General features: G+C 55.1%; 11 protein-coding genes across 11 annotated transcripts; 8 read left to right on the forward strand and 3 right to left on the reverse strand.

Annotated features, from left to right (window-relative positions):
* Nucleotides 1-301: 301 nt before the first annotated feature.
* Nucleotides 302-3,408, forward strand: PG998_003361 (Vacuolar protein-sorting protein BRO1; the record flags this gene model as incomplete). The annotated part of the gene is made up of 3 exons (XM_066870179.1): nt 302-1,009; nt 1,063-2,214; nt 2,263-3,408. The coding sequence occupies 3 exons, from the start codon at nt 302-304 to the stop codon at nt 3,406-3,408; spliced, it is 3,006 nt and encodes a 1,001-aa protein (XP_066733929.1).
* Nucleotides 3,409-4,653: 1,245 nt separating this feature from the next.
* PG998_003362 (uncharacterized protein) lies at nt 4,654-5,655 on the reverse strand (the record flags this gene model as incomplete). The annotated part of the gene is made up of 1 exon (XM_066870180.1): nt 4,654-5,655. The coding sequence occupies one exon, from the start codon at nt 5,653-5,655 to the stop codon at nt 4,654-4,656; it is 1,002 nt and encodes a 333-aa protein (XP_066733930.1).
* A 620-nt stretch (nt 5,656-6,275) lies between these two features.
* On the forward strand, nt 6,276-8,142 carry PG998_003363 (F-box domain-containing protein; the record flags this gene model as incomplete). Its single annotated transcript, XM_066870181.1, has 5 exons — nt 6,276-6,530; nt 6,609-7,521; nt 7,566-7,719; nt 7,824-8,018; nt 8,082-8,142. 5 exons carry the CDS (start codon nt 6,276-6,278, stop codon nt 8,140-8,142), a joined length of 1,578 nt encoding a protein of 525 aa, XP_066733931.1.
* Nucleotides 8,143-8,645: 503 nt separating this feature from the next.
* PG998_003364 (uncharacterized protein) lies at nt 8,646-10,208 on the forward strand (the record flags this gene model as incomplete). Its single annotated transcript, XM_066870182.1, has 1 exon — nt 8,646-10,208. The coding sequence occupies one exon, from the start codon at nt 8,646-8,648 to the stop codon at nt 10,206-10,208; it is 1,563 nt and encodes a 520-aa protein (XP_066733932.1).
* A 486-nt stretch (nt 10,209-10,694) lies between these two features.
* PG998_003365 (uncharacterized protein) lies at nt 10,695-11,747 on the forward strand (the record flags this gene model as incomplete). The annotated part of the gene is made up of 1 exon (XM_066870183.1): nt 10,695-11,747. One exon carries the CDS (start codon nt 10,695-10,697, stop codon nt 11,745-11,747), a length of 1,053 nt encoding a protein of 350 aa, XP_066733933.1.
* Nucleotides 11,748-12,455: 708 nt separating this feature from the next.
* PG998_003366 (uncharacterized protein) lies at nt 12,456-13,906 on the reverse strand (the record flags this gene model as incomplete). Its single annotated transcript, XM_066870184.1, has 2 exons — nt 12,456-13,218; nt 13,254-13,906. 2 exons carry the CDS (start codon nt 13,904-13,906, stop codon nt 12,456-12,458), a joined length of 1,416 nt encoding a protein of 471 aa, XP_066733934.1.
* A 1,567-nt stretch (nt 13,907-15,473) lies between these two features.
* Nucleotides 15,474-15,656, forward strand: PG998_003367 (uncharacterized protein; the record flags this gene model as incomplete). Its single annotated transcript, XM_066870185.1, has 1 exon — nt 15,474-15,656. One exon carries the CDS (start codon nt 15,474-15,476, stop codon nt 15,654-15,656), a length of 183 nt encoding a protein of 60 aa, XP_066733935.1.
* Nucleotides 15,657-16,783: 1,127 nt separating this feature from the next.
* On the reverse strand, nt 16,784-18,540 carry PG998_003368 (uncharacterized protein; the record flags this gene model as incomplete). Its single annotated transcript, XM_066870186.1, has 2 exons — nt 16,784-18,148; nt 18,208-18,540. 2 exons carry the CDS (start codon nt 18,538-18,540, stop codon nt 16,784-16,786), a joined length of 1,698 nt encoding a protein of 565 aa, XP_066733936.1.
* Nucleotides 18,541-19,362: 822 nt separating this feature from the next.
* On the forward strand, nt 19,363-20,718 carry PG998_003369 (uncharacterized protein; the record flags this gene model as incomplete). Its single annotated transcript, XM_066870187.1, has 4 exons — nt 19,363-19,441; nt 19,982-20,031; nt 20,186-20,619; nt 20,685-20,718. 4 exons carry the CDS (start codon nt 19,363-19,365, stop codon nt 20,716-20,718), a joined length of 597 nt encoding a protein of 198 aa, XP_066733937.1.
* An 824-nt stretch (nt 20,719-21,542) lies between these two features.
* Nucleotides 21,543-24,429, forward strand: PG998_003370 (uncharacterized protein; the record flags this gene model as incomplete). Its single annotated transcript, XM_066870188.1, has 2 exons — nt 21,543-23,164; nt 23,292-24,429. The coding sequence occupies 2 exons, from the start codon at nt 21,543-21,545 to the stop codon at nt 24,427-24,429; spliced, it is 2,760 nt and encodes a 919-aa protein (XP_066733938.1).
* Nucleotides 24,430-24,795: 366 nt separating this feature from the next.
* On the forward strand, nt 24,796-25,710 carry PG998_003371 (demethylrebeccamycin-D-glucose O-methyltransferase; the record flags this gene model as incomplete). The annotated part of the gene is made up of 1 exon (XM_066870189.1): nt 24,796-25,710. One exon carries the CDS (start codon nt 24,796-24,798, stop codon nt 25,708-25,710), a length of 915 nt encoding a protein of 304 aa, XP_066733939.1.
* Nucleotides 25,711-26,033: the final 323 nt, after the last annotated feature.

Genomic DNA, 26,033 nt, shown 5'->3' on the forward strand with positions numbered 1-26,033 from the left:
CGACGTCGAGGTCAGCCAGTCCGTATAGGTACCTGTCCCCGTACCGGCAACCCTCCAGCCTCTAGCCTCTAGGCGACGCCTCCGAATCGAATCCCCACCCTGCATTGCCCCACGATATAATCCAGCTCCTAACCTCGCATTGAGCTCGAAAAGCAAGTCTGCCATAGTGCATGGATCCTCAATACTGAAAACGCCTAACGCTCGTGGAAGGGACGGAAAGGTCTGCTCTCTAGTCCTTGCTTCATACACTTGGGGGCGAGTAGCTGCTATTGGACATTTGATCGCCCGTCGCACGCCCGCCATGACGCAAACGCCCATGCTCTCGGTGCCGCTCAAGGCCACCAACGAAATCGACTGGGTATCCCCGCTGAAGGCCTACATCCGGGACACATATGGCGACGACCCCGAACGATATGCCGAAGAATGCCAGAGCCTGCACCGCTTGCGGCAGGACATGCGGGGGGCTGGCAAGGACAGCACCGCCGGTCGAGACCTACTATACCGATACTACGGACAGCTCGAGCTGTTGGACCTGCGCTTCCCCGTCGATGAGCAGCACATCAAGATCTCCTTCACCTGGTACGATGCCTTCACCCACAAACCGACGTCGCAATACTCCCTCGCCTTTGAAAAGGCTTCGATAATCTTCAACATCTCCGCCGTACTGTCCTGCCATGCCGCGAATCAGACGAGGTTCGAGGAGTCGGGCCTCAAGGCCGCCTACCATTCCTTCCAGGCCTCCGCTGGCATGTTCACCTATATAAACGAGAATTTTCTGCATGCGCCATCCTCCGATCTTAGCCGAGATACTGTCAAGACCCTGATCAGCATCACGCTAGCTCAAGCGCAGGAGATCTTTCTCGAGAAGCAGATTGGCGACCAGAAGAAGGTTGCACTGCTTGCCAAGCTCGCGGGCCAGGCAGCATATCTATACTCCCAGGCCCTCGAGGGCATTCAGGAGAACGTGAACAAGGCCATTTTTGAGAAAGTTTGGATGTTGTTTGTGCAGGTAAGTTGGAGAGGTGGACCAATCTGCACAAACAGAGATGCTGACTTCTGCAGATCAAATATAACCTCCTGAGCTCACAAGCGCAATATTTCCAGGCCATGGCCGATACGGAGGCAAACCAGCATGGCGTTGCGGTAGGCCGCCTTGCTGCGGCGGAGGGTTTTGCCAAGGAGGCCAACAAGGTTGCCACCAACTTCCCTAGTTCTATGCCGCCTAGCGCGAATCTAGGCCCGGATACTGGCAGTCTTCTCGTTGATATCACCAAGCGGAATCTCAGTATCGTACAGAGTAAACTCCGGGAATTGTCAAAGGACAACGATTTCATCTACCATCAGCCAGTTCCCGTCGAAGCTAGTCTCCCGCCCCTTTCGAAACTCCCAGCCGCCAAGCCGATTCCGGTCAGTGAACTATATGCTGGGCAGGACATCCAGAGAATTACCGGTCCGGATTTGTTTGCGAAGATAGTTCCTTTGGCTGTGACTGAATCGGCGAGTCTCTACGACGAGGAGAAAGCGAAGCTGGTGCGCGCCGAAACGGAACGAGTCGACCTCGCCAATAGCGAAATGGCCGCCAGTCTGGATTACTTGAGGCTGCCCGGCGCGCTGCAAGTTCTGAAAGGGGGTTTCGATCAAGATATTATGCCCGACGAGGACTTCAGAACGTGGTGCGATGATGTTGCAGGTCACGAGAACCCCATATCTATCTTTGACACGTTACGGATAGATAAGGACTCTATCGTGACCGTGCTGGACAGGAGTACGAAGCAGCTGGACATGGAAGAGAGTGTTTGTGAGAAAATGCGATCCAAGTACGAGGGCGAGTGGACGCAGCAACCGAGCACACGCTTGACCACAACCCTTAGGGGCAATATCCGGAATTACAGGGAAGCTCTTGACGAGGCGGGTAGGAGCGATGGACAACTCTATGCCAAATTCCGCCAAAACGAGACGGACTTCGAGGAGATGCGCACAGCTGCACAAACTGGCGACGTTGATGCACTTTTCCAACGAGCCGTGGCTAAAGTAAAAGCCAAGTCGAGCAGTGCTACGAGCCCGTCAGGTATCGCGCCAAATCTGCTTGATGACGACTTCGAAGATGGAAGCCTCAGCGTAATGGAGCAGATCAACAGAGTTGAGGAGATTCTGAAGAAGCTGAACCTGATCAAGAGAGAGCGCAACCAGGTGCTGAAGGATCTCAAAGAAAAGGTATGCTTCGATTGAATTTTATCTGAATGGCCGAGCTGACATATCTAGGTTCACAACGATGATATCTCACAGATTCTCATTCTTAACAAAAAGTCCATCTCGAATTATGAGCAGCAGCTCTTCCAGACAGAATTGGAGAAGTTCCGGCCACACCAAAGCAGACTCCTGCAAGCAAACCACAAGCAGGCATCTCTGATGAAGGAACTCACAGCGACCTTCAACAGTCTCCTTCAGGACAAACGCGTACGGGCAGAACAGAGCAAGTACGAGTCGATACAGCGCCAGCGAGGCTCTGTCGTGAACAAGTATAAGCGAGCTTATCAAGAATTCCTTGACCTCGAAGCGGGTCTTCAAAGTGCTAAGCGATGGTACACTGAGATGAAGGAAACAGTCGACAGTCTAGAGAAGAACGTCGAGACGTTTGTTAACAACCGACGCTCCGAAGGCGGTCAGCTCTTGAGCCAGATTGAGCAGGACCAGGCGTCGAACAAGAGCCAACAAGCCGAGGTTGAGCGTGAGCGCCTGCGTGGCTTGATGGAGCGCATGTCTATGGACCCTTCGGCATCTACGTCGCCTAAGCCTACCTCGCAGAGGCCGACACCGACGCCCCTAAACTTTACGCAAAGCAGCACTCCTCGATACCCGCAACCTGGGTTCACCGGCCAGTACCAGGTTCCCACCTCGCCTCCTCCAGCGCAAACCCAATACCCTTCCTTTTCCAGCCCACCGCCAGCATCTTCCTTTTCTCCAACTCCTCAGCCGCAAAACCAAGGGTATGGCCAGCAGGCGTACAACCCGGGAAGCTGGGGTCGCAATCCTGGGCCGACCTCTCCACCTCCTACGCAGACGAGCTTTGGTATGGGAAGAGGACCGGCCTCGCCTCCACCCAACCAGACCTCCTTCCAGCACAACCAGTACAGCACATACGGCAACCCACAGGCGCAGCAGCAGCAGCCTCCTCAAAACAACCAACACCAACAGGGTCAACATCACATGCTGCCAGGTTTTGTGCCGCCACCACCGCCTCCTGGACCTCCTCCACTGGGCCCGCAGCAGACTCTTCACTATGCTCAGCAACAACAGCAGCAGCAGCAGCCGCCTCATGAATATGGATATGGAAACCAACAGCCCAGGAATTCGCAGCCTCAGCAAGGCCAAAGTGACCCTTGGGCAGGCCTCAGTCAATGGAAGTGATGAAAGAGCTCTCTCTACTTGCAACGGAAGAAGGTTGACTTCGATTGGACTGGATCGCTTCTGCGTGTGTTGTGAAGTCAATTTCGGGGTTTTGGTCTGTTTATTTGTTGCGCCCCGAAGCCCGAGCAATCGGGATTGGCGAGATAAAGCGATGGACGCAATCGTCCGGTAGGATTGATCGAGGACCAAGTACATAGTTTACTAGATAGACGGGGCAGGCGGTCATTAGATGCTGACGAATGGCAATGAAACTTATGAATACCATACTTGTGAAGTTCACTTACCAGGCAACGGGTCACGTTGTCACTTGAGGTTAACAGAAGCATGGGTTCAATTCTAGAAGACAGAATAAAAAAATCTAGAAGCAAAAAGGGAAACGTCGGAACAAGTCCCCTCAGGCCCGACCCCAGCGTACTAGACGGTCGCGCCCCCTTCTGAACCTTGCGGGTTCTTAGACAGGCCATGCCACCATTCATGGTGATCTGTCTTCCGGGTATTTAGTTGTTTACGGGTTACCATTCCGGTCTAGTGAGTCAAGTCGGTCGTGGTTGTTGTTCTGTGATTCTGTTCTGGGATTGGTGGTTAGTTGTTCCGTTCAGGGGGAGCTTACGTTCTTGGAAAGAGTGGTTGATTTCTGTTCTGCTTTCTTTACCACTCGACCATCAGGCCGTGGTACTTCGACTTGACTTGCTGTTGGAAAGCTGTCCTGTTGTTGGTACATATCTGTCTTTGATTCTATATGTTTTGGTGGTGAGTGGTGGTGGTGGCGGTGGGTGACAACCCTCCTCCCCCCCCTCCTCCTCCTCCTGACCACCTACACCCAGCCGCGCACCTGTAGTGAACAGCATGCCTCCTTACTATCTACACCGGTGGCAGGGCTCTCAAATAAGCACTTGAGGGTTTTCAGCAGCTCTCGCGATGCCTTTCTAGCACCTGCCTTTCTCCCAGGACCTCGATGTTGCCACCATCCCACACACTCCCTCCCCTCTTGAACTGAACCCCCAACTGCCATTGAGCGGCAACAACCCAACCTGGAAACAAACACGTCACATTTCTCTACAACCCTACTTGTTTTTCAAAATGCCGCTTCAATTTTTGCGGCGTGCTACATGCTGGGACGTCTCCTAGGAGCCCTGGGTAATAACTCACGCCACTGTGGCTTCCTTTTCCCTCACATCATGGAATCGTCAATAACACCGCCATTGTGCTGGAGCGCATCATGAAATTGAACTCTGGTACATAGCGTCATGATGAAATTCTCACAATGATTTTACCCCTCGCCCGCGAGGAGTTCAGCCTGTCGAACGCTTCCCTGACCTGGTCGAAGTCATAAGTACTGTCGATAAAGATTTTGTCCGTGGGCAAGCGCAGGACCCCTTCCAGATTGGAGTGCTCAACTTCAAGGTTGATGCAGGTGTACGAAGGACCGAGACCTATTCTCCCCAGAAGAGCACGAAGGACCATCTGGGGGTTCCACAAGTAAATGACCTTGCCCCCTATCGCGGAGCGACTGATTTTGTCGCCGACGACGGTCACGTATCTCTTGGCCAGCCCAAGACACTCGATCCCGCCCACGAAATCGAGGATAGCATCGGGGGCAAATGCCTGGACTTGACCAGATACCTCCGTTGCGGTGTAGTCGATAATCGTGTCCACGCCCATGCCGCGAACGTGTTCTGCGTTTTTGCCCGAGCAAGTCGCTGCCACTTCCCAGCCGCGCTGCTTCGCAATGTACGCGGCATAGATGCCGCAACTGGAGCTGCCGCCCAGGATGGCGATCCGCCCATTCGCGACCCAGGGCTCGGCCTTGGCGATGCAGGTCTGTGCCGTGATCCAGACCAGCGGCACGGCGGCGGCCTGCTCCCAGGACCAAGCTGCCGGCTTGGGCAGCACCACCGACGACGACGACTTCTTGGTGTCGAGCTGGATGACCTCCTGCAGCGTGCCCTCGGGCAGGAACGGGGCGATGCCGAACACCTCGTCGCCGACCTTGAACCCGGAATCGGTCCCGGCTTCTTCCACTACGCCCGAGAAGTCCTCGCCGACCCCCTTGCGGGCCCGCACGATGACCTCGGGGATGTAGGGCCACAGCGGGTTTCCCATGAGCTGCGCGTCAACGGGGTTGAGGGAGGCGGCTTTGACGCGGATGCGCAGCTGGCCCGGCTTCAGTGGTGTCGCGTAGGCGGGGATGGTCGTCATTTGGAGTGCAGCGGGATGACCGCCGCGAGTATAGGTCCAGGCCCTCATCTTTGTGCTATAGCTCTCGAAGTAGCAGTACATACTCAACCAACTCTGGCGACGGACGCCAACGTTGTCAAGTTCTGGACGACATGGAGGCGGGCGCTATTTGCTCCCCATAAATAAAGTCCCCCACAATCATTGTTACCTTACCCGTGTTGCCGATCGGGTCGGGCGCCGAGACCTTGGCTTGTCGATACTGGCCATCGTCGCACTGCTCGTCGGTGACGTGCGGGCATAGATCTGACGTTGCAAAGATATCAACTGGCTGACGGCCTACATAGAACTTCTTTATCTCCGAAATTTGAGATGTTGTTAGCTTGGTCATGGGAAAGAAGTATCGTCGCCTTTTGGGATGCTTATCTCCGTCTGCCCCGCCATGCAGCACTTGGAGGCACGACGACCCCGCCTCCGCCGATATGAACCTTAGATCCGACGGGCTGTTTATAAGACGTAGTCGGCAGTAGGTGCATGCACGCATTGCTTTAGGCACCTCCCTACTGCTCACCAAGCTGCAGATATGGCCTAGTTCGTTGTCTTTTCCATCTTCAGCTTCGCGACTGCGACTATACAAATCATCAGTCTGCTTGGCCCTCCATCGAACACGGTGCAATACAGCGCCCGTTGACATGGTATCGCTAACAGAACTCCCCCCGGAGGTCATCCACAATGTACTGCAATACGTCGACCCGAGCGACTTGGCGTTTGTGCCCCGAGTCTGCCAGTCCCTCAACAACACCGTCCGGGACAATGCCATGCTATTCAAGCATGTTTATCTAGCACACTTTGACAAGCCTGCCCGGGCCAACGTCAATTGGGAACAGAACCTGAAAGACCTCGTGAGGCTGCAAGTTGTTTGTCAGCAGTCTGACATGGAGGCTAAGGTATGCCTGTCTTGCGCAGCAAACTACAAGCAAGCTACTGCTTACAATGAGGGACTACGTCACTGACTTCCATGTCAGAGATCCGAGCTGGCCTTCGTTCACGACACTGTCACCGAAGCGCTGAAGAATGCATGCGTTGACGGCGAACGGCTCAATCTCTCGACTACACACCCTGTCTCCCGCAACGCCACCTTGCTTTCGGACCTGTTTAGTGCCCACGAGAACCAGTATGCGTTTCTCGCGAGGTCCTTTCTGTACGAGAGGGCACGTGCCGAGCTTCCCCAGGCCGGCATATTCGCCTCGCCCCCCAAGAAAGAGCACCAGATGAGCGCCAAGCTACATTGCTTGTATGGCGTGCCCCTGCTCTATGCCCAGCGCAGTGCGCACGAGACCCGGCAGGGCAAGATGTCTCCCTTCGCCTGCTCCAAAGTTTACGATATCCGGCAGTACACGCCCCGGACCAGGTGGGGACCCTTTATGGACGACGGTTCCGATAGGGTCGACTGGGAAAAGGTCGAGGCCATCCTGCTAGTCATTGGCGCCAACTTGAAAGACTTGGGCTTGAACTCGTTCCCCATCTGCAAGAACTTCTGGGAAACCCCGTTCTCTGGTGTCTGGCCTGGCAGCTATCTGCCCCTGCCATTGGACGACGAAGAGACGGCCGAACAGAACCCTCTGGACCTACAGGACCCCTACGGTGTCACAGGCACCTGGCTGAGAGTCGTCTGTTTCCTCGATTACACAGACTTTTACGACTTTAATTTCTCGGTGGAGCAGGAGCTGCCGGCGAGCGTTCCCCGTCGCGCTATCGACTATGGAGAGGCCACCCGTCTTATCCTGATGAGGATCACTGTCGACAGAATCGAGCCGCCGGGCCCCGAGGATGGACAAGATCTGCCAGTCGTTCATTTCAAGGGCGTCTCCCGTTCCTTGGACGACAGCTGGGACGAAAACACAAACAGCGACCTGACAGGTGAGCTCAACGCCAAAGGTATTTTTTGCACCTAAAATCAGATCCGGACTTACTAATAAAAGTGGCCGAGACAGGAACTGTCAGGCTCACTCCAGAGGGCGAAGTCAGGTGGACGACCTTTTCCATATTCAATGGCCAAGAACGCTGGCGCAGCGAGAGTGTACAGCTTGGGGGAGTCAAGAGTGCCAAAGGCGTACTCGGCAACTGGTTTGATAAGTGAGTCCCTTTTCTTATGCGTCCGCCCGGTCCTTCGTCACATCGATTGGAGACGACTGTTAATGCGAGGCGATATAGGGATTTTGACCCACGAGGCCCGACAGGCCCGACCGCATTCTGGAAGATATCCGAAAAAGTTCAGGTCAAAACGGGAGCCACCGCGATTTGCCCTACCCAGATGGCGCCTTTACTCACAATCCTAACTATGACCCCGACTATGATTCTGCCGACGACCTAGATGTTGGCTCCGAGGACGATTACGATGAAGATGTGGAAGGGGAAGAAGGCGCTGAGATGAAGTGAGTTCTCCAACACACTCTCAATGGCCTCATGGTTTCGCAGCGCTAAGCGAAATCCATCAGTATCGATATCGAGATCCTAATTGGAGGAGGAGAGATTGAAGTTGCACACGCTCGACCATGATCATGAGAGTTCAACAATCCAGTGGGTAATCAGTTCGTTGCTGGCGGCAGCTCTAGTCAATCAATGCGTTTTAGTTTCGTCTGCCATATCGTGAAGGAAGCACTAAATCGATTCGGGGGCGCAAGAGATCGCCTAAAGCCATCGAGGCATTAAGCTACAATACCCAAAGAACCCAAAGGGGAGTTGTGTTAGGCTAGCACCGCTTGTTGATCTCGCTGGCAGGTTGCTGAGGTCAATGGTCTAGAGAAGCGGTGAAATTGGGCTAAGTAGTCGTAGCGCCGCCTCAAGAGTGAGGCGAAGAGAAAGCCAACTCCGTGCTTAGAATCGCCCTTATTATTATTTTTTTAGATGCTGCTTTCGCCTTTCGTTTTGGATATCCAGCTCACAATGTAGTATTTTTCTCCTCAAACCGGCAAAAGCGAAGACGCGGCGTTCAGGGTTCATTGTTTGCAATTGTGGTCGGCAATACTGAAATTATGCGGGTTTCTTCCATCTTCGCCATCATGCTAGACGGCACTTTGACTACGATTATGGAGGAAGACTTCTTTGAGAATACTAGCCCTGAGTTGGCCGGGCACAAGGGAGCTTTCACCGAGGAGTCTGACTATGTGACCGACTTCGAGGAGTCCCCGCCAAGCGACGTCTGGATAGTGAGAATGGAAAAGGAGGTAGCACAATCCACGAGGAAAGAAATCATAGAAGAAGTCGTCCCGTTTAACCACGAGCTCCTACCACAGTCGCTCGCCCCTGACTTTATCAGGGGCGATGCTGGGTACCCGCAATGTATCATAACCACGCACATGTACAGGGTGTGGAATGATACTAAATACCACCTCGAGAAGAAGACCGAGTTCGCCGTTCCCGAGTGGAAAATGTTACAGCAGCATGACCTGGAGCAGTACAAGGATACTGGATTCTCTCCTGCGGGCAACGTCTTTGCGCATCCCACGAAAATCTGCCGTGTCTGGGTCAGGAAGGCTTGGCTGCTCATCCGTTTCTTCTTCGACAACATGAGCGAAGACGCGGCGACGATCTACGTTTTCTTTGCCGCCAGCCTCTCACGACACTCGAGGAAACTCATCGGGATCATTGGCGTCTTGGTTCTGTTGTTGACGCTGAGCCTTCACGCCGCCTGGTCTGTTCCGGACGCTCTGCTCGACCGATCGACCGCCATTAACCACGAGGCGGCCTCCATTCTCCGCAACGTCAGTGTGCGGGAGATGCGCCCGCGCCTGCTGGAAGTGAAAGCCAACAAACTAGAGCCGGTGAAGGTACGCCTCATGAACAGCAGATTGGACGACTGGGCGAATTTGGCGGGCCACTTGGCCGAGGCCCAGAAACTGATGAATTCGCTGGCCGGCCACATGGACGAGTTCAGCCTCAAGGTCGAGATCGCGGGCATGGAAATCCACCAGGCATACGACAACGCCCTGTTCGACCTGCGCCGACGTCCCGATCTGCCCTGGTCCAGCTGGCACAAGCGACTAGGCGGCATGAAGTCGCCCACGGAGGAGGAGGTTCGGCAGGGGCTGCTCGGCGGGACCCTCACGCTCCAGAGCCGGCTGGATAGCCTGATCGACGACGCGGGTCAAATGCGGCGCGACATCTCGGGGGTGGCGCGGCAGCTCAAGTCCGCGGTCAAGCGGGTGACCCAGAGCAAGCAGATCCGGCAGCGCGAGCTAAGCGCCATGATGAACCAGACATCATCGTGGGCGGCGTGGCTGCGCCACTCGCGGAGCGGCGGGCACGCCAAGGAGCTGGAGCGGGACATCGAGGCAGCCGAGGCGGTCCTCGAGTACGTCCTGATGGTGGGCGCCTTCATCCACAGCATCCCGGTCCACGAGGTCCAGGACGACCTGGCGCGGGCACGCCGGCGGCTGCGCGCGCTAGGGGAGCCGTCGCCGAGCCTGAAGCTGAAGGTCTACTTTTACTTCCTCCTAGCGGGGATCACCCCGGAGCAGCAGGAGGCCATGGAGAGGGTGACCGACTTGACCTCGTTTTTCGATGTGAGACCAAGTTACCGGTTACCGGTCGTGGATGCCGGCAGTACACATAGTTGGCGGTAGATGGTGCTCTGAACGTAAATACTATTGATCATTACTTGCCTACACTTGTTCAATTGAATGCAATGATGGTAGCTAGTCCAAACGGAATTGAATTTCTTGAAATGTAGTGTAGCGAAGGTTCGGAGGTAACAGAGCAGTGGCTGCCTGAAATTGGAATAGACAAGTACCTATTTAGGGGACTGAGGACCCCGCAATTGTCCTAATTGAATTGCTTGGAATAGGAAGGAAGCTGAGCGCGTCGCGACTTCTCTTGTGTAAATCCCCATCCACCAATAAACACTTTCCTTCTCAGTCCTCAGTGACAACCAACAGCTCCAAGCAGTAAACCACCAAGCCTTTTATTCAACTGTAGGACTACGCACCAGACCACCCCTCTCCTCTTGTGTGTGGCAATATCAATTCGGGTTTTCCATCTCGTACCATCGGCATATAGCAGAGCAGTATCATTCGAGATTTGACCCGCTGATGGAAGAAGGCAAGGGCAACATGGAAGGCTCCGAGCTTGAACCCAAGTCGCTGGCGCCTCCAGGCCAACACCCACGTCACCCTTGCCCAGAAGATCAGGATCTGATATATGGGTATGCCATACCAACCGTCCCTTACAGCTCGCGACCGCCCAGTCCGCCCAGCATCACCATCCCGACGCCTACCATTGCGGAGAACGGCGGTCCTATTAAGGTTGTCCCGTCGTACGCGAACGTTGACCCCGCCGATCTGAGCCCGGAGCAGCTCGACATTATCACTGGCGGATTGAGAGAGCAGACGGCGCGTGACTCGACCGGCTCGTGGAACTACAGCGAGCGGCGCCAGGCGCAGGCCATCCTCGACTGCCTTTACCTAGGTCCCTCCAATGTGGCCCGTGATCGGGAGTGGCTGACGGCGAATGGAATCACCATGCTGCTGGCCGTCCGCGACTCACGCTTCGCCAGTGCCCGCCTCATGTTTGCCGATGCCATTGCGCAGGAGCTAGGGATCCAGGCAGACTATATTGATATAGAGAATCAAATGGGTATGATCCGCTCGCTCCCCGATGCCGTACGCAAGATAAACAATCACTTCTTGGACGTCTACCACCGCCAGGCCGTCCCTGCCGCGTCTGGCGGCCAGGCCACCGAGGGCAGTATGTTTATCAACCGACAAGACTTCAAGCGAGGCAAGGTCCTGGTCTTTTGCGAGACGGGAAACGACCGCTCCCCCATCGTGGTGGTTGCCTACATGATGGCCGTCCTGGGCATGAACATGGTCAGAGCATGCCAGTTCATTCACTACCGCCGCTTCTGCATCAACCTTAGTGAAGAAATGAAGTTTTTGCTGCAGACCTACGAGGGTTTGCTTGATGCCCGACGGACTGTCAACCAACATCGGGCAGCGGCGCCTGCAATTGACAGTAGCACCCAGCGAAGGCTGAGGCGTACTGCTGATGAGATGGACAAAGATGATGAACAAGACAACGACACTCCACGCCCCGGCCAAGCCCCCTTTGCCGAGCAGGATGATGTGGACATGGATGGTAATAAGGATATGGAAATGGCCGCATAGAAGTCGCGAGTTGCAGGGGTTTTTTACCCCGCTGTTGGTACGCGACCAGTCGTTGGTACGAGAACCTGGTATTGCTTTTGCATTGTTATAGGAGTTCAGGAAAGGCATATACCCATTGATTCCAGTGTTGTACAGAATATATCAGACTAGCAATACATCGCCGCATCGCGGCTCCCAGCTCACTCCAGCTGCCATCCCACGCCAGTATCACACTCTAGCTAGGCTGGTAACGAAAAAGAAAATACCGCTCATACGGTAAGATCAAGGCGTACTCAGGAAGTTTGAAAAAAAATTCTTAAAAATAACGATTGGATATCTTAAGATTTTGTAAAGAATGTTATAACTAACTTCCTTTGCGGTACTTTCTTTCTGTCCACCGCCTGCCGCCCGAAGGGCTTTCAACATGTTTTGACGGAGATAGACTATTAGTCTGCTCGGCTGAGGGGTCAATAGACCTTCAATACAGGAGAGCGTTATCATACGGCGAGAAGAATTCAATCCGGAGTTTTGGTCTACGTTTCTTTCAGCTGAAACGCCTAGGGCAGCACACATCTCATCACGGAAGCACAAGGAGAGTAGGGAAATCTCACAGAACACAGTAACCACGAGCGAGTGGCTGGGAGAGGTTGGTTTTATCATAATATTCCATATTTGCTACCGTAATATCGTCTCTATGGCGCTGGAAAAACACGGACAAGTCTATGCTCTCTAATGCGACGCAACACTGGACCGAGACGCCTTTTTCCTCAAGTTGCGGCCCGTTCCGCCGCCCCCTTCGTGATGGCCCGACACGGACTTATTGTCGTCGTCGTCGCCCGTGACGCTGCTCTCCCGCGCGAGCGGCGACGGGTAGTCGGGGGTCAGAGACCGGTTGTCAGCCATAGAGGAGGGACGCTTAGACCGCAACGAGCCGCCTGAGGACAGGTTCCCTTGCTGTTGACGCTTGGCGCGGCCCTTGGTCGACGCAGTCGAGGCGTTGCTGCCGCGCCGGCTGCTCGGGGCACCAGAGGCGCTGCTGGCCTCGGGTCCGTCGGCAGCGGCTTCGACACCGATGGTAGGGGTAGAGCCGCGCGACGTGGAGCCGGCTGACGTCGAGGTCCGGCGTACGCTGCCGCTCCTCGTGCGCCTGTGCTCCTTCATGACGGTAGAGTGCTGTCGGTGGTGCAGGGATGTCTTTTCGTTTTCAGACGCTAGGGGTGTTCCTTGGCGCATTCGCTCCTCCAGCTTTTGCTGACGGCCGGGCAGCCACCAGAACCAGCGGCTCTGTTGCTTAGCAAATTCCTTATCGCGCTGCTGCAGCTTGTGGCGGAGCAGGGCGCGGCGCTCGTTCTCGCGCTCCCAGTACTCGGCGCGGTACAGCTCCCAGTTCTCACGGAAGTTGGGCGAAAAGGGCTTGGGCAGCAACAGTAGCTTCACATAGTCGCCTCCGGGTGCCAGGTCCTCTTCGTGCCCGCCCTTCTCTTCGTCGCCACTGGTGAAGGGCAGAGGGGGTGATCTTGGTGGGACAGCTTGAGCTCCTTCTCGACCTCGCGTAGGATCGAAGGCTCGACGAAGCGGTACTGGCCCGCGTTCTTGGAGAAGGCGCCGTAGGTGATGAAGAAGCCCAGCGCGGACATGGCCTCGACGAGCCAGGACCGCTTGGAGACGACGAGCTTGCAGTTGAAGCCCCTGAGGCCGCGGTTCGAGATGGAGAACCAGCGCCGCGGCCAGCGGACACCCCGGTCCCAGATGCCCGTGGCCCAGACCAGCAGCGCCGTCACGATGCCCGCCATGAAGCAGACCTTCTCAGTCATGTCGACGACCCAGTAGACGCTACCGCCGACGCCAATGCCGTCTTCGCGCGGCGCGAAGAACAGGGCGTACCCGAAGCCGCTCACCCAAATGCTTAGCAGGCCCAAGAAGAAGGTGTGCTTGCGCCGCCGCGTCCGCAGCTCGAGGTACTGGGCCCGGAGCGAGGCCTCGAGGATCAGCATATTGAGATAGATCATAGACGGCGAAGACGGGGTGTGGTGCAGCGGGTCGCCCGGCTTTGTGTTGTTGCTAATGCCGCCCCCCAGACTGCTGGCGATGGGGCTCGTGCCTGTCGGGGGCGATTTCGACATGGCCTCACCCGCGGGCGACGGGGCGCCTTTGACGATGGAGTCGACTGAGTCGGCCATGGTTTGTGTGTATGTGGAGTGGTTTTCGGTGTAGACGTCGATAATGGCCCTCGTAAGGCAGGCAAACTTGTTGCCGCGTTATTGTGTTGCGTAAGGCAGCAGCAAAGTATGGCACGCACGCTCGCTGGCTCGCTGGCTCGACCCTCCAATAATGTTTCTTCCCGATAATGTGATGTTATGTGTATGTGATATGCATGAATGTGCCTCCTCCCAGGCAGACAGGCGGAGAAGCGGACGGTGCGAGTCGAGAGGAGTCGAGTGGGATCGGGATCGAAGAGGCAAGAAAACGAGAAGAAGTATTCGACCGTCCACGTCGGCGGCGATTCACCGAAATGCTTCTACTCCCGACAACGCATTCGTGTGACTTGGTGAGGGGGTTGTGCTGATTATGGCTCTATATTGTATCGGTTTCGGTATGGCATGGGCGAAAATCTCGAAGCTGCGGCCGCTATTCGTTCAGTCGTTCCGAGCCTGCCAAGGGCCGAACGAACTATCTCTTGGTTCCAAAGTCGCGGTGAGTGGAGGCGCCTCGTTGGTCATACGTTCAACACGATGCCAGAGGAAAATGGAGCAGCAGCGAAAGGGAAAAGGCGGGATGCGAATTCATTGAACCGTCCTGGTCCAGTAGTTCGTGGTCGGTCTACTGGCTACTGGTCGGGCCCCCCCAAGACGGACGAACCGCACCACCAAAAACCCCCAACCCACCCGCGTGCTGTGGTGTCCGCCTGTCCGCCTGTGCGCCCCTGCCACACCCAGCCAGTAACTGCCACCCACGCGGCAGAGCACCACCAAAAGACCAAAAGACCCCCCAAAATGCCCACCTGCCACCAACCCCCGGCCGAGCTCAACTTTTTAGCGGATAACAGGCCCTAGCTCAAGCTACCCTTGCGTCTTGGCCAGTCCCTAGAATATACATATTGCTCCGTACACACTCTCGGTTTCCGCCTTCGCCTCTACAACCACATGGCGATGCAAGCAATACCATCACGTACAGCAAGGCGGGTGGACTTATCGCCTCTGCCCACCTCGCTCGTGCCGCTCCGCTGCTTGCCTGCCGCAGCCAGCCCTACACGCCGTATAGGGAAGGTATGCTGTCCTACCGGGAGCGGGCCATGAATCAGCTTACGTACCACAGCAGCGACCGCTGGTGATGGAGGCGTAACCAGAGCACCAGAATTATGCAAGTGACTTGCGTATATTAGACACCGAAGTCGTGTTACGTGACGTTGGACTACACTGCATGTAGCTATGTATCTGTATTGCAGTAACAAGGCAAGAAGGAGATGAAGCATGCTCACATCGCAACGTCTTCTGATTGGGCGCAATCGGTGTGCGGCTTGTCAAGTTTCCCCGGGATGGTGAAGTCATGGTTTCGTCCGAAGATATGTATATATAGAATCGTTTGCGTACGAAGATAGTGAACAACAAATGGTTTTCTCAAATGCCCTCGATGAATAGCAAACATCCGGAAGAATCTCTAAAAGAAAACCAACCTCAACCCCAACAGCAGCCCCTTTCCAAACAATCTCAAGCTCATTCAACAACATTTCGCAATACACAATCCACCATGCCTCCTGTCAAAGAAGTCGGCGAGATTCTTACCTCTGAGAAGCCAGGAAGCAACTTCAAGACTTCCTCATGCCCCGGCAGCTCTCCGCCCGCAGCCTTCGTGGCAATGCCTCGATCTCCCACACTGTATAGAGAACGTCTGCCTACAGCCTTCCACCCGGGCAAGAGAACCGGCCTCTAGCGGCCTCGCTGGCCATGATACCAGAAAGCACACGCAAAAGGCACTGGTAAGATCGGAACAGAGGTCATTGACTACAGCTGCCTCGTACGAAGATAAGGACGATCCACTCTTATGTACACAACTGATGGACATGGGAATGGGAAACATCTGTAAGGAGAGTACAGTCTGTATTTATTATGTGACTTAGATACCCTGGCGACTGTCACTGGGGTTTCCGGTATTTAGCTATTGGGATAAAGGCCAGTCAATTTTCATGCTGAGAGATGGTTATATGCCGAGTTAGAAAAAGCAAACAATGAAACTATATGACGGATATTTTTACTTCAAATTTCGTAGTGATTGGAAATGTTGTAAAGGGGGACTCGAAAGAAATTGGAAAGTCATGGTCTTAGTCGCACATGTGAGGGAAGGGCGATATATGAGCGTGATAACCGAAGAAGTACTTGCACCTAATGACAGTGAGGGTAAGTGATAAATCGTGAGTGCCGTGTCCTTGGTATCAAGCCAAGAACAACACATATGCGATGGAAAATGTTGCTTGTCTCAAAAACTTCCTTGCTCTTTGCCTCTGCTGCTATCCTATATCTTCAAGCTACTTAGGTAATGACCCAGATAATGAGATGTTAGCTTGTTTCTTTTCTTTTAATTTCATATTCAACTTTTTGCGCGCTTGCCGTCTAACCAGAGGATTCTTGTTCGTGTTGTTGAGGTTTCCTATTATTATATCTAACTTATATGTTCATAACCAATGGTTAACTGTAGCCGTATGTATCCAGCTGCCTCAGGTGTCCCTTTGCCCCCTCCGCTTACCTGACATGTTCAGTGGGTGATGCTGAAAACATGGTAAAACGCCCACTGTCCCGACATTAATACATAGCTTCCCTAGCTGTTGTATTTTGTCATTGCAGGAAGATGCGTCTTCTCAATAATATAACTATACACACTCCAATATGGTCCAATGACGCCGGTGGTGGGTGCATCTATCCATCTATTACCCAGCAACACTGCTCGCCGAAGACTGCAGAAACGTTTCCAAAGTCAAATGCTAATGAGAGGATACCTTATCTCTCCCAGTCCTGAAAACGCCGTCTGAACGCCCTCGTGCCCCGCGTAGCTCTTTCACGTCTCTATGTCGATGTGGATTCCCGATCGCGGAGTGTCTTCTTCCTTGTGTCTTCCATTTCTTTCCTCATCACCTCGTTAAAGTCGTCTGCGTTATCCAAATAAAGGTGGTGGCCCGCCTTCTTAATGATAACTACCTTTGCCGCTCCGTTCTCCTTGCGCTTTTCTTCGTCGGTGCCGTCGAGGAGCGCCTTGACCTTCGCCTGCTTCAACTTTTCTTCGGCTGCTTGGCCTCCCTTTTTGTCCATCCAGTCATTCTCTCCGTACATGAAGACGATGGGAAAGCCCGTTTCCTTCACTGCCGGAGACGATTCCGACGCGGGAGTGATGACTTGGCGGCCAACACCCTGGATGCGGTTGATGACGGGCCTTCGGGCGAATGCGCCGGGTGCGAGAAGATAAGGCAAGGCATATTCTCCACTTCCCTTTTGACGGAACAACGAGTAGGCATAGTCGTGGAGCGTTTGCGCCTCGTCTGTTGGCAAATGATCAAATCTGCGCGAGGTCCAGCCCGATACGAATCGAGGACCCAGGGGTCCAGATAAGCGGACGATGCTGAAAGGCGACACATTGGCATCCCACAACCAGACCAGCCAGCCGGGGTATGGTCTTTTCTTTGGCGTTTCAGCGCCGCTGGGCTTGATCTTCGAGTTCCCGAGGCTGTTTTGATCGTGTGACTGGGTTGTTGCTTGTTGATCCTGGGTGAACTCGTCCTGGAAGGTGGATTCCTTCGGCTCGGGCATTTCGGAATTGACTGCATATGGATCTTCGGGAATTCCAACGGGAGAGGCCAGAATGAGCTTGTTCAGGTGGCCAGGGTACTTCAGGGCGTACGACACTGCCAGGTAACCACCGAGCGAGTGGCCTAGCAGGGTAAACTTCTCAAGCTTCCGGGCTTTGCGCCAGTCTTCCAGCGCGTCGATGAACCAGTTCTCGGCTTCCGTGATTTTGCCCTCCTGATCCTTCGCATTTACTCGGAAGGGCGGGCGCGTGGAATTGCCCATCCCTAGCATGTCCAGCGCATACAGCTTCCAGCCTTTGGCACGAGTCAGGGGCTCGAAGTTTTTGTAGTAGAAGCCCAGGCCGGCGCCGTAGCCATGAAGCATCACGAGCGTGTCATCGTGCGATTCGTCGACATGTTCGACGGAGAATTCGTTCAGGGCGCGGTTCTTGCCGGGTAGTTGGACCATTTGCGACCTCCATACTCTGGGGCCGAAGGGGTCGACCTTAGCCGAGGTTTCTTGAGAACCGGGATGCTCGGCGGACGGAAGCGCATCCAGGGGCGCCACGCTCTGCGCGACAGCCTCTCGAAGGTAGGGAATACATGATACAACGTTTCGTTCGGCGATTGGCGGGGTGACGCTGGTCCACTACTGGCTACTTAGCACCCACGCAGAACCGTAATAAAGGGAACGATCGAAATACATACCCATTGGTGAATAGCGTCCTTATACCCGAGAGGGAAGTAGCCCATCCGCGAAGCTGTTTGCTTCGATATGGACTGGGCTTGTTCGTCTTTCGCCCTTTGCGACGCCAGGACAGGCTGCTGCCCTCTCCCGGACTTTTGGTCAGACGCTGCGGCGGCTTCCGACATGTTAGTCAGGAGTGTGGTGTTGGGATCGTTTTGGAATCTCTGCACGGCGGCGATGATCTTCTTCGAGGACTGGACGATGTGTACGGGGTCTTTCTGGAGTCTGGCAACGGCGGCGATGGCTTTTCTCGAGGACTGGAAGACGATGGAGGTATTGGAGTTCTTGATCATACCGGACAAGTGGCAAAAGACGTAGGCGGTGGTGGGGACAGCACCGCCTACTTAAAGAATGTCCAAACTCCGGGTGACCCCTGGAGAAAATCAGTGTTCCGAGCCGGGATGAAACGAGGGCGCTAGGCAAGTCAGTTACGTCGACGCAGAGTACGGCGTGCGCGCATGCAGGGGACAATGAGGAAGGGGGGCGGGTAGGCTGAGTCGAGTTGAGTTAAGCCGAGTGCGAGATGAGTGAGATGTTTGCGACAGGTAGCAGGCAGCGGCGATAAGCGGCAAGCGTGTTGTTAGCGGGTTCGTTCATCAGATCGCCTTGTAGATTGGCCGTGGGGGAGAAGGAAGTCAAGCTCATGCACGATGGTGACCCCTGCACGCGGGCTGAGCGGATTTAAGAGATATGTCTCCGTCATCACGGTATATTCGGGCTTGTTGAAGTCCCGCCCCCGGTCGAGTACGTACTCCGTACGATTGCTCGAAATGTCCAAAATCCGGCTGATGTAAGCGGCAATAGTAGCATGTCGATATTTATAGTTTTGGATCTTGTCTAGATTATATTTCCCTTCCTTTGTGACCTGTTATGTGTCCTGTGGTCGGTTTTCCATCGAACGCTGTGTGGGCACAAACCCCCCAGCTTTGCAGGTTTGTGCTTGAGGTGAGTGTTTGCGCTCGACATGTCTGTCTGCGAGGATTACAGAATACGTACATACCGTCTCGTTCTTTCTTACACTTTTTCCGCGGTATGACTTGTGTTCGTCAGTCTCTCGATGTGGGAGCGGCTGAAAAGCACAAGAGGCAGCGCTGCGCTTTACATATTTCTTCGGAATGAGGGGCAATGCAGCTATCCACGACAATAGCGATGTGACTGAGAGAGATGACTTGGCATCGATGGAGACGATATTATGTAAGTGTCTGCCAGGGACCATTGAGGATCGGACACGCCTTCCGTGGGCATAAGGTATGGAGAAGATGCATAAGCATGGGCGGGTAAGAAAGCATGGTGGGAGCCGCCGCTGTTACGTCATTGCGTCATGCCATCGTGAAGAGGCAGCAGGAGGGGCATTGACGGGCATTGGGAGATTGACTGGCACAGAGGAGAGAGAGGAAGCAGGAAGCAGGAGGAGCTAGGGTGGGAGCTCTAACGCTTTCGAACGCTTTAACTCGATCAACCACTTGGAGACGACGCAACCTCCCGGTTTTTTCCCACCGCCCAATCCCAATTCATTCTTGGTTCTCGCATGTGCATCGACTTTCAATCTCCATTCTACACCCCGAATACAATCTTCCCGACATCCAGTTTTTTCTGGAATCCGTCCTGAAGACCACCGGTCCGCCACCTCGAACATCCACAACTCCAAACAACATACTACAGCAGTGAGTGCGCATAATAGTACTGTCCAGTCGGGTCAATCCATCATCTGAACTTAGCTGACTTGCCAATCAGTGTCGTACGCAGACATTGCAGCGTCTGGCCCCAAGCAGACCCCCGAAGAGGTATGAGCGTTTTCCACAATTATCTTGTCATCTACTTGGGCGACGGCTGGAGCTATGGCTAGCTGATTGCCGTCGAGGCTGGTGTACTTCTGGGCGATTTGAACCACGCTGTGTACGGGCTTTCCTCCATTGATTCGTTCTAATTGTCGTCCAGGCTGCCGCCCCTCAGCCCCCTCAGCTTGAGTCGACCGCATCGGCCAGCACTTCGTCATTAGTCGATGTCGACACTCCTTCAGTCCGCACCGTCCCTTCGGACTACGCCGAGCAAGACATCCAGACCGAGACGCAAGCCGCCCGCCGCGACCGTGAGGAAGAGCAGCTCCGCGCCGAAGCCGATCTCGCCAAGAAGAAGGCTTCCAACAAGGCCCGCAAGGCCGACAGCTTCTTGACTAAGTGGTTCGGGGAGATGAACGACGGCGCTAGCACTGCGCTTGTTATCAGCAACCTCGTCGGTGTCGTTGGCTTGAGTGGTTTCTTGGGTTACAAGGCCTGGGACCTGCACGCACGAGACCGCCTCAGCTGGCAGAGCGTTGGCCTGGGCCTGGGTATCATGGGCGCTGTTGGTGCTGTGGAAGGAGTTTTCGGACGGTAAGTTGACTTCGGATCGGTACCCCGTATATATGCGTACAGTTTTACTGACATGGACCCCACAGATACTTGTACAAGGGCAAGAAGAGCCAGTCTTAGGAGGCCATGTTGCATCACTCAGTTAAATTCTGATTGCCGGTTCTGCGTCCTTCCCCGGAACAGGACTGTGCCCGTTTAGGAGTTTTCTTGGGGTTATTTGGAGTCTCTACTCTCTGCATTTCGATCTGCATTAGTCCCCCCTGCGCTGTAGTCGTTTCTGCAAACCCTCCATACGGAATTCATGGATTCAGCTTGAACCGCGGATTGCGCAGCCTTCAGTGACAACCTCTAATAGGACCTATGTGTCATTCCAGATTTAAACACACATACCAGCAAGTAAAACCTGCAAACCTGCAAGAGGTTTCACACACGCGATCGCCTTTAGTAAGCAGGGTATGTTCAGTATTTGGAGGGTTCTGTCTTTGGCCAAATTTCGCCGCTTGACGGACAATTGCCAACTATGCCTGTATATAAGCTTTGCCGACTGAATGATTACAGGCCCAAAATCTCGAGTTGGTCTACAGCATGTAGTCATGTACGCCTTCAAAGTACGAGACTATAGACTGGTTTCGGTTGCATCACCCCTAGTCAAGTCTAGAGTGACATGCATTGTCTCTGTACCTATATAACGAACAAAGCCATAACTGGCCCTCAACTTTCCAAATCGTCTACGACACAATGATACATGGTTAGGAATGCGATTACTATACTGAAAGCAGTCAAAGGATATTGTAGCTGATACCTGAGTTTTGTCCTAATAACTAGTAACAACCGGCTGTTACATACAACAGACTTGCCCCTGGCGAGAGTTGCGAGGTTCTTCTGGCAATATAACTGCAGGAAGGAAATATATATGTACTTCAGGTCATTTGCATCATTGCGTCATGGTCGATCCGTCTAGCGACGGAGCGGGAACGGCAGGGAGGAAGAGAACCGCAAGTGACGATCTTAGCAATGGCGACGACAAGCGCGCGCGCACTGAACCCGAGCGCAGGGAAATCCCAGTGGCTGACCTCCTTAATGTCGACTTCTGCGGTTTAAACAAGCTCTGCCACCTCCACGAGAGGCAAGTTGGGGACCTAGGCGACCCCTTTGACGCTGTTGAGCGCTGGGCGCGCCGCGCCCTCCCGCGCGATCGCTGGGACTCGGATGTCCAGGTGGGCCACTGGATGCGGTCCAAATCGTTGGGCGTTGCGTACATCTTTCAGAACGGGTACTGCTACGACAACGGTCGCCAATACATCACGGTGCCCGTGTACGGCGGGTGGGTCGAGTACGACCGCTTCAAGTGCTTCCGGGCCGACGACGGCAAGCTGTTGAAGTGGTACTCGATCCTGCCGGTCTGCCGCCTGCAGTGGGACACGGGGAACCGCCAATACCCCAACATTCACCCAGGCACCTGGACCGTGGGGCGGCACGGCAAGCCCGTGGTGCTGGGCAAGGACAACCGGTTCTACCCGTCCATCCTCGACGCCTTTCGGGAGCGCAACCCGGTCTCCATTAACGATGATGGCGAGATTGAGGTCCTACGAAAGCACCTCGGCGCGACCAGCGGATTGGAAGGGGAGCCGTTGTCACAGCTTGAGGGATATATGTCTCGGTACGGGCCTTATCTGCGAATCGCTGGAGGAAACATGGGAGATTCAGGGTCACATGCCGTAGAGGCCTCAGTAACCCCGGAAACTGAAACCAAGGTCGACCAGGACGTACCGGTGCCGACTGCCCCCCCTGTTGCTCCCACTGCTGAAGGCGCCGAGGCTCTTGCCGTACCAAAGAGAGACGCACAAAGTTCCCTTGAAGCATTAATCAAAGCCCAAGAGGAGCGGACTAAAGCCACAGCAGAGGCAATTTCCAAAGAAAAACAAAGGATGCAAGAGATACTCGAGGAGGAAAAGAAGGCCGAGAAGGAGCTAGTAGAGGCTGTTGCCCAAGCAGAGGCTGTTGCCCAAGCAAAGCAAAGGGCGCAAGATAAGCTTAAAGAGGAAAAAAGGGCCAAGGAGGCAGAGGCTGCCGCCAAAGCAAAGGCTGCCGCCAAAGCAGAGCAGGCTGCCCAAGCAGAGAAAAGGGCGCAAGATAAGCTTGAAGAGGAAAGGAAGGCCAAGGAGGAGCGAATCAGAGCTGCAGCAGAGGCGCGAGCCAAAGCGGAGAGAGAAGCGCGCCGGAAGCTCGAGGAAATCGGTACCAGCATAGTGGCGCCTACATTCAGGAACCCAGTGGTTGAAACTCAAGTTGAACCGGTGAACTCGAACGCCGTCAAACCACCTCAACCACCTCCCAAGACCAAGAGTAAGGACAGTAGTGGTAAAGCCAATGAGCCCCAGACAGGAGAGCTGCATGGGAAAAGTAACGCCTTCTCCTTCGGTATCGAGCTGGAGTTCATGATCCCCGTGGTACATCAAAGAAATCGCGACGGGAAGGATATAGACGAGGTGCTGCTCCCGGATATGAACATCATACCTCCTCGACCGGAAGAGGACGTTCGGAAGTTCCGCGACAACGAAAGAGCGTATGTTCGTAGGTGGGTTGAACAGAAATTCCGCGACACCCTACTTGACCTCGGCGTGGCCGTCATCGACAAGGACGAGAAGGTGGTCAATCTGGACCCGAAGGCCGAGCACGTCTCGGACGACCAGGCATTCTGGGGGATGGGACATCGGCGACGACATGTCGGTGAGGCACACGCGGGCGGTGTTTGCTGCGTACAAGAGCAGTCGAATCCAATGGGTCAGCCTTGAGCTGCGCTCGCCCGCCTACTGGGCCACGCCCGCGAGCCTCGGCGAGATCCGGCGCGTCGTGGGCGGGCTCTCGCGCCGCAGAAAGCTGCGCTTCATAACGCCCGAGACGGCGGGCATGCACGTGCACGTCGGCCGGGGCGGATCCGAGTTCGACCTCGGCGAGCTCAAGCGGCTGGCGGGCCTGTGCTATGCCGCGGGCCCCTTGCTGTCGCAGCTCCACCCGCTCTCGCGCCACGGGAACGAGTTCTCGCTGAGCAACCGTCTCTACTCCCACGCCGCCTTCGGGTTAACCATGGACCAGTCCGTCGACATCCGGGGCAGCTTCCGCATGATCGGGCTCAACACCCCGCGCCTGGGCCCGCCGACAGCCGAGTCCCGCCAACGCCCCGCCGACACGCCCCTGTTCCAGCGGTTCATCGAGCGCGGCGGCCTACCCCGAGAGAGTCGCAAACCCTACTTCGTTAGGCAGCAGCTGAAAACGTTCAGTTACAGGAATGTCAACTTCGAACCCGACGCCGAGGATGAGCCGCGCGGCATCGTGGAAGCCATCAATGAGATGTGGCGGGCCCCTGGCCCCATCGACCTTGTGGACATGTGTCAAGACTCCAATAACCGATACTACGCGTACAACTTCGCGCGCTACGCACGCAAAGATGCAACCGCCGACAGAGACAGCAGCAGCAGCAGCAGCAGTAGTAGTAGCAGCAGCAGCGACGGCGCAATGGAAGCTCGGACGGTCGAGTTCCGCCAGGCGGCGGCGACGCTCGACGCCGACTCGGTCATAGCCTGGATCCGCATCGTGGTGAACCTTTCGTGCGTGGCGGTGTACTCGCGGCCGGACGAGTTCTCGCGGCTGGTGCATGTCTGCGCCAAGGCCGAGGCCGAGCCGGCCTGGTACGACGCCTTCGACCTCCTCGTCGACATCGCCATGCCGCGCACCGCCCAGGATATCCAGACCCAGATGCTATCCCAACCGCGGATAAACCCTTGGGCCAATCTACCGGCTGGCGCTGTCGATCGGCCGAACCAAGTGTAGTTTTGATTCATCCTTTGGTTTTTGAATGTTGGCGTACCTGGGTCAGCGGTGCTTGTTTTCTTTGAATCGATAATTCTTGTACATATTCGCGTATTAGAGTAGTTTATTATGCCGACTGCCTGTTTCGTCAGTGCATTCAAGACCATGAACGACGATGACGGAATGTGTGGCTGCGGTGCATGCAAGCGCCGTGACTGCCGATTCCTAATCAGTCATCAATCTGACTGGCACCTCGTCACGCTCTCATCAGCTGTTGCTTTTTGCTTGAGCCTTCATTTATTCAATTACAACGGCGTCGAACACTGGCATTCGATAAAAACTACTATTGCATCCAAGAACGGCGTATGCAGATTCCATAGTTGAAATATGGCAACCGCGGCGAGCAAGACGGGCATGGAGGAGCCCAAGATCAACTCGAATCCTCAACTGCAGTCGTATTATCAGTCATTGGAATCAAGAGTGGGATACAGGCTCATGCTCGGCGGCACACGCCACTTTGGGTACTGGGATCATGACACTTACTGGCCATTTCCCCTCTCCAAAGGGCTACGCAACATGGAGGATAGGATGGCCGAAGCACTGGCACTCCCCGCCGGGTCGAGGGTTCTCGATGCTGGCTGCGGCGTTGGCCACGTTGCTCTGCGCATGGCGAAGGCTCACGGACTGCACGTCAAAGCCATCGATGTGACGGAACACCACGTCGTCAAGGCACAGCACAACATCAAGCGCTCCGGGCTATCGGACGACGTTGTCAGCGCACAGAGGATGGACTACCACCATCTAGAGACATTTGCGGACGCGTCTTTTGACGGCATCTACACAATGGAGACCTTCGTGCACGCGGCCGACCCTCAAGCGGTCCTCGCGGGGTTCCGCCGATTGCTCAAGCCGGGCGGTCGTCTCGTGCAGTTCGAGTATGAGCACGACCTCGTCCAGGAGGCCAACCAGAAGGGCCTGGCCGACTCCATGGTCAAGATCAACCAGTACTCGGCGATGCCCACCAACGCCGTCTCGCACGCGGGCGTCTTCAAGAAGATGCTCGAGGAGGCCGGCTTCGAGGACGTCGCTGTGCGCGACTACTCGCAAAACATCCGGCCCATGACGCGCGCCTTCTTCCTGGTGGCCATTGTGCCGTACTTCTTCGTGTGGCTGTTCGGGCTGGAGCGACGCTTCATCAACACGGTCGCCGGCGTTGAATCGTACCGTGGCCGCCATCATTGGCGCTATGTGGCTATTTCGGCTACGAAGCCTGGGGAGCCGCAGGTGCCTTTTAGCGGGTAAGGCTGGCGAGTTGACTAATTCGGCCTTTGCCATTGGCGATCTGCTGTCTTCCCGTCTCGGACGTCGCCCACAAAGGGAATGGAGAGGGCGGAGTCGCATGAGGCGGTGGACTGCAGCCAGGCGGGATTCCCCGTCACCAATGCGACGTCAACAATTGTTGCCTCCCGGACAGAGTACTGACAGAGCTCGCATAGCGTCCGCAGGTGCGGAAATCAGGTTTCACCCCTTTGACAAGCTGCACCATCCATGTGTCTTGGCGCTCTTCTTCAATGCGCACAGGCAGTGCACGAATGCGTCAAGCAGGGGGCGCTTCTGGATTTCCC

Source organism: Apiospora kogelbergensis, assembly GCF_038363985.1.
Source record: "Apiospora kogelbergensis strain CBS 113332 chromosome Unknown utg000002l_segment0_segment0, whole genome shotgun sequence".
NCBI lineage: Eukaryota > Fungi > Ascomycota > Sordariomycetes > Amphisphaeriales > Apiosporaceae > Apiospora > Apiospora kogelbergensis.